Source organism: Chamaea fasciata, unplaced genomic scaffold (assembly GCF_029207755.1).
Source record: "Chamaea fasciata isolate MVZ Bird 193981 ecotype frontalis unplaced genomic scaffold, bChaFas1.0.hap1 SCAF_1, whole genome shotgun sequence".
NCBI classification, from domain to species: Eukaryota; Metazoa; Chordata; class Aves; order Passeriformes; family Sylviidae; genus Chamaea; species Chamaea fasciata.
Genome location: NW_027094086.1, coordinates 118,949,751 through 118,968,597, shown reverse-complemented (window position 1 = coordinate 118,968,597; position 18,847 = coordinate 118,949,751). Strand labels below are relative to the sequence as shown.

The window sequence follows — 18,847 nt, the reverse complement described above, 5'->3', positions numbered from 1 at the left end:
TTGTATGCTTTCAGGTAGACATTAGAATTACCTGCTCTGTTTACAGAGGTAGCTTAATCCCCAGTCTGGGTTTACTATAATATCAGTAATATTTAACACATTCAATATGTTTTCTTTATCTGTTCCTGGAATTAGGCACTGAAACTGTTGGTCTTGTACAAGACATCTTAAAAACTAAGCAAAATATGACTTGGGAAGAAGGAACTTGTTTTTTGTGTGAAATCTGTGTTTGGGTCTTAAATATCAGCTTCTAAGGGAGAGGTAAAGTTATGTTATATGTGAAGTTATATGGTGTTATGTAGGTGGGGTCAGTGTCTAATAAACAATGGTGCATGATGTGATTGCAACAATTGGTGCTATGCTGGTTTATCAGGTATGTCTTTCCCGGAGCTTCCAGTTATCAGCTAGCTTCACTACTTTTTCTACCATTTTTTTTCATGCTGGCTTAAGAAGAACAAGTTATAATAAATCTGGTGAACCAATCTCTTGAACCATATCAGAAATTCCAGATACCTACATACACCAAACAGCTTTCTGTTCTCTGACTGTATAAATGGAAGGAAAATCCACTAGAGGCATTGAACTAAAATTCAAGGGATACTTTTGTTGCACAACTTGACAACACAGTTCTGTCTTTTTATATTAATGTTATTTGTTCCTCTTTGTTGTATGTATTTTATTTTTGTTTGTTAGAAAGTCTTGTTAGAAAGAGTATGGATAGAGAGTCATTGATGCTTTCCATTTCCATCTTTCCAGCCAAAAAAGATCTCTTTGAGATAACACAGAATATCTTATGTAAGTTTTGCATGCTAGTCACTGTTGCGGGCAACTTTATAATTAAATTGACTGAAATATATATCAACTCTTTGCTGTCGTGCTAAGTGAACAGTGTTTACATTGCTTTGAAACTCTGCAGTTTGTTGTGTGATGAAGCTTTTGTGTTTAAACACCAAAATAATAATGTCTGTGGAATAGATTGTTTCCTCCAGGGAAATACTAAAAGCCCTGTGGGACTGAACTTTGGAAACTGGGGATTATCTACACAGAAAAATTTTTCCTTCCTCACTCTTTTTACTGAAACCAGATCCTCTAGAGTTTTGGTGGTAAAGCCCACTGTGGAGGTAGAAACACTTTTCTCTAGATGGAAGACGTGCCTGTAATAAAGGTAGTGCAAATGTATTCCTTTTCCCAGGTAATGCCTGTGTCAGTGAGGTAATTTACATCACCCTTGGTTGCCTTAATTTTTTTTCTTCCTTATAGTTTACACAGAGAGGTTTATAAAGACATGAATTTTGAGGTGTGCAAAATGATTTGGTATAAGGACTCATACTGTAGTTTTTCTTGTTTGCTTCTGCGTCCCCTGCTTTATCAAAAATAAAATGAAACATTTTCCTACATTTACCAGTCAGTTTCAGAGTGAGCAGAAGACTAAAAATTAGTTGTATCCAGTATGTATACCCCTCCAGGAAGGTCCAACCAGTGCTTTAAGGAGTACATATTTAGGCAGTAAAGTTTCTGGTAACCATCATCTGGGCGGGAGCATTTTCACTACCTTTGTTTGGGTGCACATCTTCCTCTCCTCTTTCTCTATCTGGCTGATGATGTTGAGCTCCTCAGTGCGCTTGGGTAGAAACCTGTGAAATCAATGAAGAAACCTTTCTGAACTTCTCAGGACATTCCTCTGTCTTTGTGGCTGCTTGATGGGCAGCCCTTCAAATTTCTGTGCTAGCCCCATTACTCTGACTTTGTTATCATTGTATGAAAATACAACATGAGTAAGTGTATAACTTCAACAGAACCCACAGCTGAACAAGCCAAATGTCTATTATTATTGCACATCAGACTAAACAATTTTTTTTTTTTTGAAAGAAAAATGAAGAATCAAGTTACATGCTTTGGAGCTGTGCTGTTAGGTATCTTTTTACCGAATCAGAATTTAATTTTTTTTTTTTTTTTCTCAAAGTGAAAGCTTGTTTCACATAACTGTCCTTGGTTCTCTGGTTTTAAACTGGAAGCATACTTTAAAGTTTCTTTTTGTGTTTTGAGGGATGAAACTCAGGAATTCAAGGCAATTTAACAAAATACATTCTGGAAGAATCAAGTTAGTTTCTCTATAGCAAGCTAATGTTGTATTTCCTGAGCTGTTGTTTTGAAAACAATGTATGGAGACTGAGTGTCCTTTCTGAGACTATTATTTCAATCCCCACACCCCCAAATGAACAACAACAAAGAAACCCCCATGCATTGCCAAACATTGTGAGTACATAATGGAATCTTTTGACTTCACTGAAGACTTTAAGTTCCCCACTGCCTTACCACATATATATATATATATTTATGAGTCTGAAAAATCAGGCATCACTTCAGACATTGAGGACAGGTTTTCAAAGGTCAGCAACCGAAATATATACAGTATGTGAAATTCTGGTCAGAATATGATTGCTGAGTGCATCTGAAATCCCTTCCTGTAAGATACAGTAGGTTAACTTGGGATCTGCACAAGTGAGATAATTTGGGCTTGCTGTGTATTGTCCATTTATATTTTTGAGGCTTATTTAAACTTAATGTTTCTTGCAACCTTTATGGTCAGGACTACGTCATCAGAGAATCTGCTTATTCCCCTGAGTAATAGGCTGAACAATATTTTCACTGCCTAGTCTGAAGCTTGACAAAATCTGTGTTTAAGCTGATGATAAAGTTAAGATAGGGAAAACTTCCTAAGTAATTATAAGATGACAGGTTTGCCTATGAAGTGACAAATAGCTAGATGTAGATGCCTCAAAGGACAGTAAACTAGTTCTAGAGGATGGAACTAGTTGAGGATGGAAAGATTTTTACATGTTGAAAAATGTGACTGGCTTGGGATAGCTGTTCAGTATAACAGGCAGGTATCTTGGGTTAACCTAGATAATTCTGTATCCCAAGCTGCCAATACAGTTTGTGATATTAGAGTCCTGTGTTGTGTAAGTAGCAGTGTGCCTGCAGAGCAGCTTCCTACGTATCGTGTGTCCTCAGCAGGAATGCTGAGAGTGATGCTGGCTCTGTCTGAGTTTTGGTCCAGATGGGTCTGGCTCATTCAGTTGCTGAAGAGCAACAAATCAGAGCCCTGCTCTTAGTGAGTCTGCAATAGTTGTGGGCGCTGATGATAGCAACAAAATCTTTGTTTGTACCAACAGGGAACAATGAGGTCAGGCACAAGCTGTTGGAACTATTAATGCATTTTTAAGTGCTGAGAATTAGGAATATTTTATTAATTCTGGGAGTCCTGATTTTGTAGCTTATGCTAGAGTCTCCTTTGTGATACTCTTCCCAATTAAAACAAGAAGGCTTGCCTAATCTAGCTAAAAGAATTTCTGTGCTATTGACAGTAATTTCTTCTATTAATTTGCCCACATCCTAAAGGAGAAGTTGTGTTTTGCAGAGGCAAAATAGTTGCTTGCTCAGGAGTAAATCAAGCTCATTAGACTTGGTAGCCTTGAAATCCTGAAACCAATGAGTGCAGTGTATGTGCACTGTAACTACTTGGCTACAAAGAGTCTCATCATTTCAAAGTCTGGGTCTTTATCAGTTCTGCTCTCACACAAACAGAGGTTTTACAGCCTTCTGGTTTCTGTGAATGTTGAAGGCTGACGTATTAGAACTAGAAAGGCAGGTGTTGTTTTACATCTGACTGAGCTGACTTCCAGGAGACCTGTGGATGAAGTTTAGGCTGGTTGGTCGGTGGTGCTCCTTTCTCAGTTCAGAGAAATGAGGGGCTGTCTGTTTTAACAAAAATCTTCATGTGCTTTCCTGCCAGTCTGATTTCTGGAACATAGGAACTACAGCAGCAGTATGGGGAGACTGAGGTAATAAAACAAGATCACCATCTCCATATGTAGGTGGTGTAAACAGTGTCATTATTAGTTTTGATCTTTTGAGATATTAAAATAGTTAATTGGAAAGTTCAACTGTAGGCAACACCATTGGTTATCTTGGGGTGCAGAAGACAGATTTTCAGCATGAGCAGAGAAAAGAAGCCATTGAGGCCCTTGTGCATTTGAAGTCACACTCTTGCTCCGGCTTGCTTTTTTTCACTGTTAAAATGGATTTACTTCAATGAGATAACTTTTTTGGTCAGTTCTGGGCCCAAGCAACTCTGAAGAAACACAGGATTTTTGATTCTAGTGCAAGTGGTGGCATCAACTTCTTCATGAAACCATAGTTTCTCCTCTTGCCCATGAAATTGATTTCTTGCTTATTTGATATGGATATACCACTTCTAACAGTAAAACATTTCCTCTTTTTACCTCACATTCAGATAATAATGTGCCCTTTGTGTCCAGGAAGGCTTAGCAACAATTGTCTTTGGTTTTCTACAAAACAATGGTGTTGTTCACTAAAGTAGCATTTTAATCCTTTTTGGAAATTGAATCTATTTCTCCCGCATTTTAGTGCACCTCATTTTCAGGACAAACTTCAGTCCAGGGGCCAAAAACATCCCTGGTGTAAATCTACTGAGTGTACGGAGGTTACTCTAGAGATTTGTTTGGCACTGCTTATTTAGGGTATGGACCTGTAAAGTGCTGAGTGTCCTCAGCTCCCATCAATGCCAGCACCTTGTCGACTCATCTCCTTATGCTGAGTTCTTGCAGGATTCTTAGAAAGTTATGTTTCTAACTCTGGTAATAGCAGTAGTTAGCGGTGAAAGCTAATAGACAAATAAGTGTGCATTCCCAAATACTTGAAGTTTGTTTCCTTTGAGCTCATAAGTAGAATGCTGAAGCCAAAAGAAATGAAACAAGAATTTTAACATTAAGGATTTGCATTCTGATGTTCCATCAGAAATATAAATGCAAATGAGCATCTTTGCCCTTGGATTACCTGAGAAAGTCAAACCTGGAGGAGACCATGCTCGATACAGGTGGAAATTAGCTTCTCCTGGCTTTATAATGGAGAAGGCTGGTCCTCTTTCTTAGTTTCCAAGCGAAAACTGCATTAGTTTCCAAGAGAAAAATGCCTTGCTTTTGTACTGCTTAATTAAGGCCTGATGTGCATTTCTATACTGATCATGTAAAATTCATTGTGTCAGGTAACTGTTTGCTGTAAGGGAGTAATATTAGAACTTGACCCAGCTTAGCTAGGTGCAAGAAACTAATTTTTTCTTTGCTGAAGCGGCAAACTTTTTCTGAGGTCAGAACTGACCCAAAATGGGCAATGGGGTTTAATATGACAATTTTCATTCTTTAAAGAATGAAATACAAACAATAGGTAGTTGTCAAGGACTACACTGAAGATTATTTTTTAACAAAGTGAGTCTAATCTTTCTGTAACATCAAGTACAAAGCATCTCGGGCTGGAACAGAGCCTTGGGAATAAGGAACCAAGGTGGAATAATTAAGAACTAGGCTCAGAATGAATAGAGGTGCCTCAGAGCTGTGCTTTGGGGAATCTTTGGTTCCCAAATTTGGGCTCGATTTTTCATTTCCTGAAGAAAGACCAGCTGAGGTCATCACTGAAACTACAGTCTGAATGGCAATTTAGCTTCTCTGTCTTGCAGGTTTTTGAAAAGGTGTCAGAAAACCTTGTAATTTCTTTAGTCCCTCCTGCCTGTGGCATTAAAGAGAGTACTGCCCTTCTTGTATTAATTCTGAGAGGGCAGAAGAATCCTAGAGATGAAGACAGTAATTTTTTTTTTTACTCCAAATTTCATGGTTTTGCATGTATTATCAACACTTTCAGGAATAAAATGCAAAAGGATGCTTCTTCATGGGTAGAATTTCCCTTCTCATGGCTTTTTTTGATGTTTTTTTAACTCTTCCTTCAAAAATTGTGTTGGAAGCAGAACTGCTTGCATTGGTTACCTTTTTTGCTAAGTATGTGTATATTTGAGGTGGTTTTTTGAGCACTTGAAGGCATTAACTAGTGTGTATCCACAGCAGGTAACATGCGTGCTGTGGTGTAAATGTGCATTACGTGATGTACGGTGCGTTGTTCTGCATGCGCCTATTTTTGGAGGTTTTTAGAGGGTTCTAACGACCACTTGCACACGTTAAGGGTATGCACTTGTGCTATGTGCCCTGGGAAAACCCACGCTGTTGTTTTTCTGCCCAAATGATGTCTGGTTTCGGACACTGATGGCAAGAACTTGCTGCCTGCAGCGTTTAGTGTCAAAATTCAGCGCCATGTGGGTTTTTTTAATGATGGTGTGGTAGGTACAGGTGGGAAGGCAAAGAGAATTTTGGTTAGAACCTCTCTTTTCCTGGAAGACTATTTAATTGTCTCCCTCTCCTTCTAATATTAAGCACCAGTGATGATTTCTTGCCTTGTTCTCAGATCAGACCCCTACACCAACACGCTTTCTGAAGAACTGTGAGGAAGTAGGCCTCTTCAACGACATCGACTGCTCCCTAGAGCACGAGTTTAGGAAGGCACAAGAAGAAGAGAACAACAAAAGGGTGAGTGTGAGCATACAAAACCTTTCCTCCACTTTTGATTCCTGGAAATGTTAAAGGAAATGTCCTTCAATCTGTGAGAAAGCAGATTGAGCTCTACTACCTCATAGTAACATTTTGGTTAGAAACTAGGTGGCACTATAAATTGTGACATGCTTTTTTTTAAAACTATTGAAGCAGTTGACAGAAATAAAAACCCCAAACCAACAAAAACCCAGTATTAAATAATAATAATAATAAAGTGTAACTGTGTTTGCCAGGATTTGATCCCAAGTTTCTGCTTTTAAGTAAACCATAACACAAACCACACACCTCTTGAGGGAGAGGCTTGGGAAAATTATATCATCTTTGAAGTGAGGATTGCAAACTGACTTAAATACATTACAGGGAAATTTGACTTATGAAGAGGCATTTATTTAAGAGCAAAATTTTTTTTTTTTTAAAATTCCTCCACAACACAGTGGGCCCTTGGATTTATTCATCATCAATACCAGCTTTATTGTGTTTCTTTATTTCTCATAAAGCATTCAAGTTGACCTGGAAACTTTAACTTGAAATACCTAGTAGATAACATATCCCATTTTCAAATTTCTTTTAGTTTATTCTGAAGTTATTCTGTCAGTATTCTGAAGTTCAGGTTGAATTATGTAGTCCAGCTTGTATGTAAATGTACTCCTGTACCCAAAGATAGTTAAAAGTGTTTTCAGGGATCCTAAAGTGCTGTTAAAATTCTTAAAGAATTTTGAAAGAGTTAATGCACTAGAGAGGCCAGCAAGAAAAGAGGTAAAGCTTCCTGCTGAGGTGCAGAACAGGAGAAGAGGCTTGTAGAAAGAGAAGAGAATCCAGGAGCAGCTTGGTTTTGGCTTATAAGGAAGGGAGATTAGGTATGGTTTATTTGTGGTTCATAAGGAAAGAGTCTGGGACAGATAGAGGAGGAGAGAGGCTGTGTCATGATACGCTGAGCAAGGAATAGGAGTGTCCAAATGTGAGAGAGTTCAAGTTTTGGTCAAGTATTGGGAAAATAGCACAGACTGACCCTCACATCTTTGTGTGCTGGACAAACATTAGGAAACAGCCATGTATTGAGATAAATGTGTCTAATTTTAGACTTGTTAAAAATTTTGTGGTTTAGGTTCTGCTGAGGGGAGTCTTAGAATCAGAGAGAACATTTCTGTACACTCTCACTTCTTTGTGCATTAGGGAATTTCAAAGTTGTTCTCTGTTCCCGGTGTTTATTTTGCAGGAGTAGGAGAAGAGGAGAAATCTACTGTGGTGGACCTGAATGCAGTTAGCCACAGATTGCAGCCCTTGATGTTGTAGGGGGATTTCAGCTTGTGAGGGATATTTCCAAAATCTGATTAAAACCTAGACAAGGGCATCAAATTACCTGATAATTCCAGCTGTTTAGCAGTCTCTGGGAGTCTTATTCTGCCCTCCTACCAACCCCTGCAGCTGCCATTGGTGATCTCCAGGGAGCAAATAAGTGATCATGGGGATGGGAAATAAATTTTAAAAATTAAAAAAAAAAAAAAAAGAGGGGGTGAAAAAAAGAAAGAAAGGAAAGAAAAAAAAAAAAAGGGGGGGGGGCATAAGTCCCACTGGCTGGCTAACCTGTAACATTTGCTCTGTGTTTCCAATTAGTCTGCTGTATGTTCATTCTTACATTACTGACTGACTCTCAGATAGGAATCTGAAGCAGGCCCCAGTAGGGCTTTGCACAAATGCAAGAGACAAAGGCCAAGACAGAAGGAGACTCCTTGGGCTGGAGCTATCCCTAAGGAAATGCTTCTAACAGCCTGCCCCTGGAATATGAGTGTGATGTAGTGTTGGCCTAATGGACCTACCAACACATGGAGACTAAGGTTAATTGCATGGAAATCTTACTCACTGCACAGAAAAGTCTTCCAAAAATATTTTTGGTCATATTAATTTCTCTGGACTGTGAAAGAAACAGCTTTGTTTATTTTACTATATCACTGTGGCTTAGCACACAGCTTGACACTGAAATCTTGTAACAGAAAAACACTTTCATTTCTCATTGGCTGTTTTTGCTCCTTGAGAGTCATAATTTGAAAAATCAGAGGATAAAGTTCAAGTAGTCGCATTTTTTTTTCTTTCTTTCTTATTTTTTTATTTTTTTTAATCTTCTGTGTGGGATCCCATGGATAATCCTTGAGAATTTGTTGTGATGAAGTTGATTATGCAGACTGGTGACTTTCCAAACTAGTTGTGAAGCTGTGAGTGCAGGGTTTAGGAACACCATGGGTACCTTTTCTCGCAAAGGTACTATTGAGTGGAAAGCACTTGCATTAATATCCCAGCTTCTTATCCTGGAATAAATCACTTGACATCCTTCTGCCATGCTTGCTCATGTGTAAAGTGGAAGAAGTGTCTCTTTATGCCTCCCATACTTGGTATGCCTTATGGTTGTAAGATCATCTGTCCAGGACCACCTCTGACAATGTATGTGGCTAATGCCTTTGCTCAGGGACTGAGGGGACTCAAGGAACAACAATGATGATGATGACCTCCAGGACCTGAACTGAGAAAAATAAAGCTGTAAATGGAAGTCAGTCTTTCAGCTGGTTTTGTCTTCTCTGCTGTTTATACAATCCTATATTAGCTGGAAGTCTCTCCTAGAGAAAGGCCTGCTCCCTAAATGCAAGGGATGCTACAGATCAGCAATAAGCATATGGATAAGCAGGTGAGAAAGAGGCTTTTTCCATCCTCTTGATGGAACTCTTCCTGACACAAGCGTCCTACCACCCAAATTCTCCACCAAAATTAAGTAAAAGCATACCTGTACTATATTTCTACTTGCAAAATTGTAGATGTTAAAGTTCTTGGGAGCTTGAGGCAGACAGCAACTGACAGCTCAGACCCAGACAAAACTTACAACCCAGCTCAACAAGGCAGGTAGTGCTGGCAGATCACAGGACCACTGTAGCCGGGCTGCAGGTCTTAGGCTTGCACTGCTTGGAACATTAGGTATCCAAAGCATTTGTAGTGGGTTGTAATTGCAAGCACACGACCTTTGCAGCTACTGGGTAGGCCCTGTTTTCACATCTTGTTTTGAGCATTGAGTTGGGGCTGAGAGGATAATGTCAGAAATGGGAAGAGTCAGTGTCTGTTTCTGAATAACTTAGTAGACCCACTTCATTAAAATGCATCTAGCCTGACCTGCCTGTATGGAATGAGAAAAAGTGGAAATATGCTGATTGTAGCAAGTAGAGTATTGCATCACATAGCATTTACAAATAGTAAGCTGAATATTTTCAACATGAGGCCATGTTTGAAAACACATTCTGTGTATGCTAGAGTTTGGATGCATCATTTCCTAAGACTTATCCTGAAACTCTGAAATCTTCTAACCAGTGTTGAGTGCTGCAAGATAATGTGTAATTTATGCAAATGAGGCAGGGAAATGGCTATTCTCAATTACAGCTTGGTTTTAATGTGGTTTGTTCAGTGTCCGTTCAGGAAGCTCATTAGTCCTCTACATGGCCTAATATTCTAAGTATACTAATATTCTAAGTATATTATCCTAAGGCAGGCACCTCACTGCTAGAAAGGTGTGAGCAAATTGAAGTAGTCTGGTAAAGAAGAAGAACAAAACCAAATACCAAGCCTTCAGTGATCAAATAATTTCAATCTGCAGAAGGAATAAAAAGCCTGAGTATCCAGTTTAGTTGTGCTAAACAAGGGATGATGCTACAGTCTGATGTGTGTTTGAAAGACATATATTTAGTCTGTACCTTCTAGGACCTCCTTCTACCTTGTATATATTTCTGTGTATCAGCATAAGAGAGTAGATAAAATGCACTTGTCTAGCTTATAGCACATCACTATTTCATGCTGAACTCAGTGACCCTCTGCCCTCCAAAAGAAATTTCTTGCAAATATTTGCTGAATGTCATAGTTTGGTACTGTAGCCTATGAGTATAGGGAAGATGATATAATTCAAAGCAAGCTGGAAATGATGGAATCTGTCTCTAGAGTAGTATAGTTTGGTGAAAAAATTAACTTAATTTCCACACCTTGCTTGAATTTCATGCAATGTGTATCTAGCCCACAGGTTTTCCCCTCTTCTGAAAAGTAATACAGAAAAATCATAAGGAATTTTGCCTGTATTTTATAGTTGACATTACAGCTGCTGAAACTAGCAGTGCAGTAAATGGGGCCCTTATGCAGAAAAGGGTGATATTGTACCTTTATGTGAGAAGAAAAAATATTTATATGTTGATAAAGCACATTGTATAACTGTTTGGGTTTTAGAGACCTGTATTGTAATACTAATAGGCTGTGTGGTAATGCTGGCACTGCACTCCCTTGGTGAAAGAATAGGGATTAAGGGCTCATTTTGGTGGCTGGCTTGGCTGATGGGTGACAAATTAGCCCCAGTTTTCCCTTGTAGGTACTCTGAAACCCCAGCAGGGTCCTGGAGAAGAGCAGTGTGCTGGTAGGTGTTTCAGAGGCAAGTGCTCTGAAAGGGCTGAATTTCTCTTGTGAAATAATACCAACCAACAAACTCATAAGCCTGTTCCTGGAGCACTTTTGGCTCATTGTCTGACAGTCTGTACAATGGAAGGAAAGGCCTAGGTTTAAATGCTTACTATTTTGATTTTTTAAAAAAATTATGCTGTCTTAAATGTGCACATGTACATTGTCCCTGGATTCGTCTAAACATGATGCAAGACCATCCATATTGTTTTAAGTCGAAGGGCCCTCTGATTTCTCATTTTCCCACTGAGATTAAGTATTTTATATACTCAGTACATCATAGTAGACACAAAATAAGACTAAAAAATGTTTATGTTAATACAGTGCTTAAGGGCCAGGGTACCATTGTTTTATTTTATTGTAATAACTTCAAGCTGTTACTTTATCAATCAGTTAAGCTGTTGTCAAGGTGATAACTCAAAACTCTAAATTTCAAAGTCCAAAGTATCACCCTGGATTCGAAGGTTTCAGTATAGTAGTTCTAAATAGAACATCTATATCTGTGAATATGCAAGCATGCTCACACCATAGCATTTTTTCTGGGTGACACATTGAAGTACTGGAAAGATACACTGTAACTCTGTATCTATGTTTTTCTGAGGGTTATTCTGGGTTTTCATATGCATTAATTGCATCAAGTTATTGATCTGCTTTTTGGGTTCATTTTTTGGTTTGCAACACCCCTTCTTAATTAGATTATTTTTTTCAGTATTCCTATGAAGAAGGTAAATGCTCTGTCTCTTATTTTCTAAGGGAAAAAACAGATTCCAGAGGACATTGCTTTCCAGAGCTCCTTTGTGGTGTGACACCAAGCCCTCGAAGGGATCACATATGTGGAGTGAGAATTGCAGGGTATCTGCGTCCTCTCCACCATTCTGCCAAGAGAGCAGCTTTCGGTCTCTTTTGGTTCCTAAATGCCTATAGCAGCATGGCCCCAAAAGATTGATAGACACCCTCAAAGACATTTTGGAGTCTTGCTCTCACTGAAACAAAGCAGGACTAAATCAGAGAGCTACCATAAAGGATCTGGGCTCAAGTGACATGCTGAAAATTGCACAGGAAGTCTGTGGCAGAGCCTCGGATTGATTCCATATCTCCTTGGTCTCAGCATAGGGCATCCCACAGGCCATGTGTGTTAAAGATTTATCAGCTGTTGTTCAGTGTTGCTAAAGACAGGAAGAATGCTCTCCTCCTCTCTCCAGATGGGTAGGCTTGCTGGATTTTAACTTCTTAACCTCTGTAGATTTCATGGTAGACATGTGGTGGTTTGTTGTACTTTATATGATGGCAGCTCCACAGTTGGCGCTTCAGTCCCCAGCTTTATGAGTCCTGTTTTGAGCACCTATCTATTTCCAGGCACTTAGTTGCCACACTGAACTGTGTTACAAAAGGGACACTTTCTGCATACTGGTGCAGGAAAGCTGTCAAGACAAAACTGTTCATGACCTCGCAGACATATTCACAAGAATAGGCTTTAATTTAGGCTTGTTGCTGATGGTACAGCATCTTATCTGCTGCTGGCAGGCAGGTATATCTTATCTTGAATGGACTTTTGAGCAGATTTACAGGTTTAGATCCTCATACTCAAAGAGAAGACCTGAATGTTTTTCCAGCAATAAGTGACTTTATCATGCAGAAGGGCAATTCTTGAGGGCACACGTTTTTGATTCAGCTAAACCTCCCCAACCATCATCTTTCCATGTTCTTCTGAATTCCAGCTGATGAATCATCCTGCAGAGCTCAGTCAGGACAGGCCACTTTCCTTCTTCTTATTATTGTCTCTGTCCCAAAGAAGCAGAGTCACCCTCTTGTAATGTTTGGAGGTCTGTTATGTTTTGTGTATTTTGGCTACCCCCCAAAAAGTAGGGCCTATCTGATTTCCTTTTAACATTTCTTTCACAGCAACACGGCATAGTTGTGCCTTTTGCCTTGGTCTTCCTTGGAATGTTTTTAATGGTACTGCTTCCTAGTTACCAGTTCAGGTTTCAGCAGCATGGACTGGATGGCACATGAAAAAGGGATAAACCTTTCCTGTAGTGGCATTTTTATAAGTCTATCTGTTAGGTAAAGCCCCTAAATCTTGGCAGTCTCTTTAGAGCATACACTCTGCTATTAAACACGAGCTCTTTGCTCCCCAGAGTGGGCTGCAGTCTCTATGGTTGGGTGGGTAATAAGATACTGCTGATACACTTCAGAGCAAGGTGCACTTTTCCTTTATTTATGAAGATAGACATGCTGGTCAAGGGCTTAATCACAGCTGATAAATCATTTTAGAAAGCCTATTAGAACCATATGCTGATCTTTCGTATTAACGTGGTGTGTCTGTTTCTAGTCTAATAAGGCAGGGTCTCTTTGCCCTCTCCCTTCCCCCTGCTTGGTGTGCAAATTATTTATCTGTTTAAGTGCTAGTGCTTGCTTGGGGGCATTTCTCTTTATAGGTATTGTTAATAAAGCAAGGTGAACAGAGGAAAGAAGGATTTTTTTTTCTCCAGAGGGCAAAGCTGAGTGGTTTTGGCCTCCTTTGCTGAGAGGGGGTTGCAGAGCAATTGTCTGAAAGCTGAGGCAAAGAAACCTTTTGGTTAAAGACTGGGACACCGTGGCACGGCCTTCACGGCAGCATAAGGTTGTCATTTTGGCCCAGGTGGTTACAATCCTGGAGCCCAAGGACTGCGAGGGTTGGGTGTGCTGACATTTTGGTTACCTCACCTTTCCCTCACTCGGAGAGGGCTGCTGCAGGAACAGATTCCACAGCCATCTAATGAGATCCACATTGGTGAAGTTATCCAGAGCCAAGTCCTATTTATCATTAATTGGTGGGTTTGCTTGCAGATCTTTCCTATTATTTGCTGATTATACCCCTACACATTTTATTATCTTGCCAAAATTCAAATGCTAATAATTTCTTGATTTATTGTTTATTTATAACACTGTCTACTGCCTAAATAGACGTGGTTAGAAGATTTCAAAACGGCAACAGCTCTTTTGCTGACTGGGTTTCTTTCACGTTTTGCACATGGCAGTCAACTATTTATAAACCTCCATAGGGACTCCTAAACCTTTACAGTTGGGTTCCTCCCACAACTTCAGCCTCTTTTCTCCCTTGCTCCCCCAAGGCAAGTCTTGTTTTTTTGGCATAAAGACAACGGTGGTGATTGTTAGGTGGAGAAAATGTCCCCAAGCTGTGAACTGTGGGTAAGGATTTTTAATTTGTACATCAAGCAGGATAAATTGGAAGTCGGAGACATCCAGTAGAGTAAGGATATCTTCACCATGAAATTTTCATCTGAGTTTTAAGTGTTCTTTAGGTTTACAAAATATAAACTGAAAAACTGAAAATTCACTTGTAAAGTGAGTTTGTTTGCATGCTGTAGCATGTCCCATTTCCAGTAGTGCACAAATTTAACTTTTAAATCTGATATACTTCAGAGTAAAGAAAGGAATAGTGGAGAGAAGAAATAAGCCAGAACAACTGGTCACATGTGATGGCAGTTAATGAACGCCAGAGTGGGATGTATAGCCTCATACATCTCTGGGGCAGTTTCATTGACTTTAATGGAATTTAAATTTTTAACCTATTACAACTAGGCAAAGATCTGAAGGGAGAAAAGCCTTGCTCAGAGACCAAAAAAACCTCAACTGTGGTCATGATGTGAAGTATCTGTGTAGTCATTGATGTCCCGCTAATATGTAAAAATAGGGCCTTTTGAAAATCATACCAGGGAGGTAGAAATTATACATATTAACTGTTTCCTCATTCTGGTTTCTCTCTCACGTGCTTCTTTACCAAAGTTGCCAAGTCCACTATTATTAAATAAATATCAGCTTTTTTTTCCCCCCTGAAATGTGAGTAAACTGTGTGTGGCTCGGTCTGGTCCCTGGGAAGGGAAAAGACATCAGGTTGCCATGTGAATGTACATGTCAAAGTGCAGCTCTGCCAGCCAGTCTGGGGCTGGGTGGGGAGAGACACGGGGAGAATGAACTCAGTATTACAAACCGTCTCTTTTGAATTTCTACAACCTATTAGTCACAGCAAGCTGCCCTTATTGATTTTGGTAAGAGAGGTCACTTTTAATCCTCTAAAGTGGAGAGAGCTACATGCACTCTCCATAGCATGACATTAAAATTGACACAGCTCTGCATCAGTTCTATGAAAAAGCCCTAAACCTAGATGGATTATTGCCTTGCTTTTCAATGGATACAAGCTGCTAACCAGAGCATGCTAACCTAGATTAGGTGTAAAAGCTTTAAAATGCTTCATAAGGAAAGCACAACCAAAAGAAGCCAGAAAATATGAGAACACACTAAAAGAGCTGCCCCGGCAAAAATAGGCCATTAGTCTTCAGATACTTATTTTCTCCATTTTAAAACATTTAAATGTCAACACAAAAGAGTGGAGATTATCATATAAAAGAACAAACAAAAGCTGACCTTACTCTATGATTATGAAGAAAGCTTTATTCTGGCTGATACCCCTTGCTAGTTTTGTTTATGTTCTTTGGAGAACTAAATCTTTGAATACAATTAGGACTCTCCGACTTGAATCTTAAGTGTGCCTCAAAATAAACAGCAGAGGTGAACTCTCAGCAGTTTTCTTTTCATCTTTGTTATCCTTGCTCTGACCCCTTTTTTCCTGCCTCATGATCCTTTGTGGCATACTATTATTAAGAGAAATCTTGATAGAAAAATATGCTTAATGTGGATAGGAAAATAATTTTGAGCCTGGAAAAGTTGAGGTTTTTTTCTTTCTTTCTTTGGAATTCCAGAAAATGACTAGTGCCCCTTTTGATTTTATGCTAGTTATTTATTTGGAAATTTGTTCTCTGAAGGTTTTGCTGGTTTTCTTTTTTTTTTTCCTGTGAGTCTCAGTAAATATTTATAATGTAGTGTTTAGGGAAATTTGTTGCCTTGTCATGCAAGCTTGGTGTTCTCTCTTTTCATTAGTTGTAATTTTTCCCAAGTATTTCTTACTGAAGGTTAGAAATTCCCTTTATATATAAAAGACAGCTGCAAAAGAAACAGTGACAAAACCCATCAAGGTGCAAGGTTGAAGTCTAATCTGTGGAGCCTGTAAGAGATGCCACAGCAGCTTTCAGTAAATCTTAAAAGTCCTCTCTTGGTAGTTGGTTGAGAAGGTCTCTGAGCTCATTCTCAACAGAGATTAAAGTACATGTGTGTCTGTGAGGCCAGCTGGCTTCCCCTCCTACATTAGGAGATACTTACTCTTCCTCCCCTTCCTCCTCACCTGAGATGGGTGTGTGGGGGGGTGGTATTTCCTCCCTCCCAGTGGATTTAGCAAGGCCTAGGGAAATTCAAAGCAGGCTTTGAAGGGAGCTGGCTTTTGGTTTTGTTACTAACGCTGAGACATGACACCTAGAAGAAAAGGTGAAAGATGCCCAATCTGCAGACTGTCTGGGCTTCTGTCTGGCAGCTTATTTTTGTTCTAGCCCTACCTTTTCTTCTCCTATCAAGGAAGCAATAAAAATAAGGTACCTTGCCAGTCTCTCCTTCTTTTTGTTGGAAGAGTCCTTGCTCCTGTCCTAGAGGAGAGAGAAAGAAGGAAGATGAGAAAGTAGGGGTTGCTAAGGGAGGCAAGAAATAAAAGGAAGAAGGAGTACCTTTATTTTTTACATATATAAAAAGTGTATTTCTACCCCAGATCAGACTTGTTGGGGAAAATGGGAAGGAAAATTCACACAGAAGAAGAAGGAAAATAATATTACTAAGGCATGAAGAAGGCTGAGGGAGACTATCACGAGGCTGTTCAAGTGAGAGAGATAGGGTGAAAAATCTGCACTCTTGTGAAGCAGACATTAAAAAGACAGGTCTTTTTATTTTTTTTTTTAAGAAGTGGGATATCAAAATATTCCTGTGATGTACATGTTAGCAGAATTCAGGGAACAGAGATTAAGGAGTTGAAAAGTAAAATCTGCTTTTCTCCCCACCATGCCCATCCTGTCCCTTCCACCCCCAACCCAAAGAAATGGAATTAGTTTCTCAGCTTAATGTTGAAATGGGATGTCAAGCGATGTGGCTGTACAAGAGAAGAGGAGGCATGAAGGTGCGAAGTTGATGTTGGATATTGGAATAGCTTTTCCCTGAAAAAGCGGAAAGGAAAGTCAGTCTGGATGCTCATGTTTCTGCTTTCTTCATAGTCTTTTCTAAGTTATTGTTTCTCTCATCATACTCCTGTCTTATCTCTGAGATCTCTGTGTACGTCCCTTGGGAAGTATACATCTGTGTAAGTGCTGTTTCTGTAATGACAATGTAACCATGTAACCATGGTTCTTTCCCATTTATGCTGTTTTATTCCAGTACAGTAAACTCATGCAAATGTAAATGCCAACATATATGTTTCAGGAAAACCAGGAAAACTATTACACGTATTACACCTCTGCACATAAGTTCTTATTTTGTGGATTATTGAGTGGCTGGAATCTTTTTCAGGTGCACCTCTTATATCCAAATTTCTTTTCTTTGCTTCATCCATCTCAGCCAGTTAAATGTGTATATAACTGATTTTCTGAAATGGGGCCAAAGTCCATGTACTTCAATAGCTCTTAAACATATGGTTAACTCCAAGCATGTGTGCAGGGGTTTGCTGAAGAGAGATAGTTTGCTGAATCAGGACTTCCCAGCACCAAGATTTTAAATTGCAAACAATCCTCTATTTTAATGTGTTTTAATTACTGCCTCAACTAAGAATAGTTAAAGGTAACTATTCTTAGCTGACTCCTGCAGATGAAGCAAGTTGTACTCGGATGAACAGAAATGTAAGGGTAAACCAAATTTCTCTGACACCCTTCTATGAGAACTATTTTTTTTACTTCTTCCTAATAAATAATTATTTAATATGAAAGGGAATAATGATAATAATTTCATATTTTGATTAAATACTTATTTTTTTCTGGGGGAAATAGAAAAGGTCCACTACTAAAAAAAAAAAAAAAAAAAGCCGCTTGCTTTTTTTTTTTTTTTTTTTTTTTTTTTTTTTTTTTTGAGATTTCTGTATTTTCTAACTAAATGTAGTGCTGAGATAATAATATATGTATGCCATCATTGACCAAATGAATATCACTCAGCTACCTGGTCTTCTCCATATGTAAATCTATGTGATTTGTGGAGAAAATATTTTAAAGAACAATGGAAGTGTGTATATATGCTATAAAAAACCCAAAACAAACTAAAAAGGCCCAAACCAAATAAAAACAAACAATCCAAAACCCACCCAAAACCAAACCAGCCCAACCAAATCCCTCCCCCCCCCCCAAAAAAAAAGCCCTGAAGAAAAAGGAAAAAACAGAACAAAAAAAATGGAGTTGCCTTTCTCATTCACTCAAATTCTTCCATGTGCAGGGATAAATGGGATAGGGCTACTTGCCCTGTGTTGCTGTGGTTTTCTCCATCCTGGATCACAGGTAGGGTGGGATGGAAAGTAGATTCCACAGAGTAAATGCATCTGTTGGAAGGTGCAGGCAAGGGGAAAGAGTCAGTGAGGGAAATGTTCTTTTCAAAATAGTACTTAATATGCTGTTAGTGATGGAGTGCTCAAATTGCCTTCTTGTTGACAGTTGGGTAAGGAAAAAAAGGCATCTTTTACTATTGGAGTTGATACACTTAATACATTGTTTTGAAACAAAATGTTCTTCCCTTGTTTTTGTGTAAGGTGGTAAGACTTAAAAGAAATTGGGCTTTCTTCTCCTTTTCTTCCTACTTTTCAATATTCGTTTCCTCATATTCTATCTTCAAACCAGCTAATCTGTGTCCCCTTCTTCTTGAATAGCATTATCCTGACAACAGAGCAGTGAAAAAAGCCAAGACTGCAGGACTTCTAACAATGCCAGAGGGCCCCAGGAATAGGAATGCCCTGAAAAAAATGTGCTTCTATCCAGCTGCCCTTCATATTGTTGTCTCCCTAT

General features: G+C 39.1%; 1 protein-coding gene across 4 annotated transcripts in view; it reads left to right on the top strand.

Moving 5' to 3' along the window:
- Positions 1-18,847, top strand: part of CREB5 (cAMP responsive element binding protein 5) — a 257,956-nt gene that overhangs the window by 48,321 nt on the left and 190,788 nt on the right. For all 4 annotated transcript variants that reach the window (XM_066195143.1, XM_066195125.1, XM_066195135.1 and 1 more), the window contains one exon: positions 6,313-6,434. In XM_066195143.1, coding sequence (XP_066051240.1) covers positions 6,313-6,434 — 122 coding nt within the window. The remainder of the gene's footprint in view (positions 1-6,312; positions 6,435-18,847) is intronic.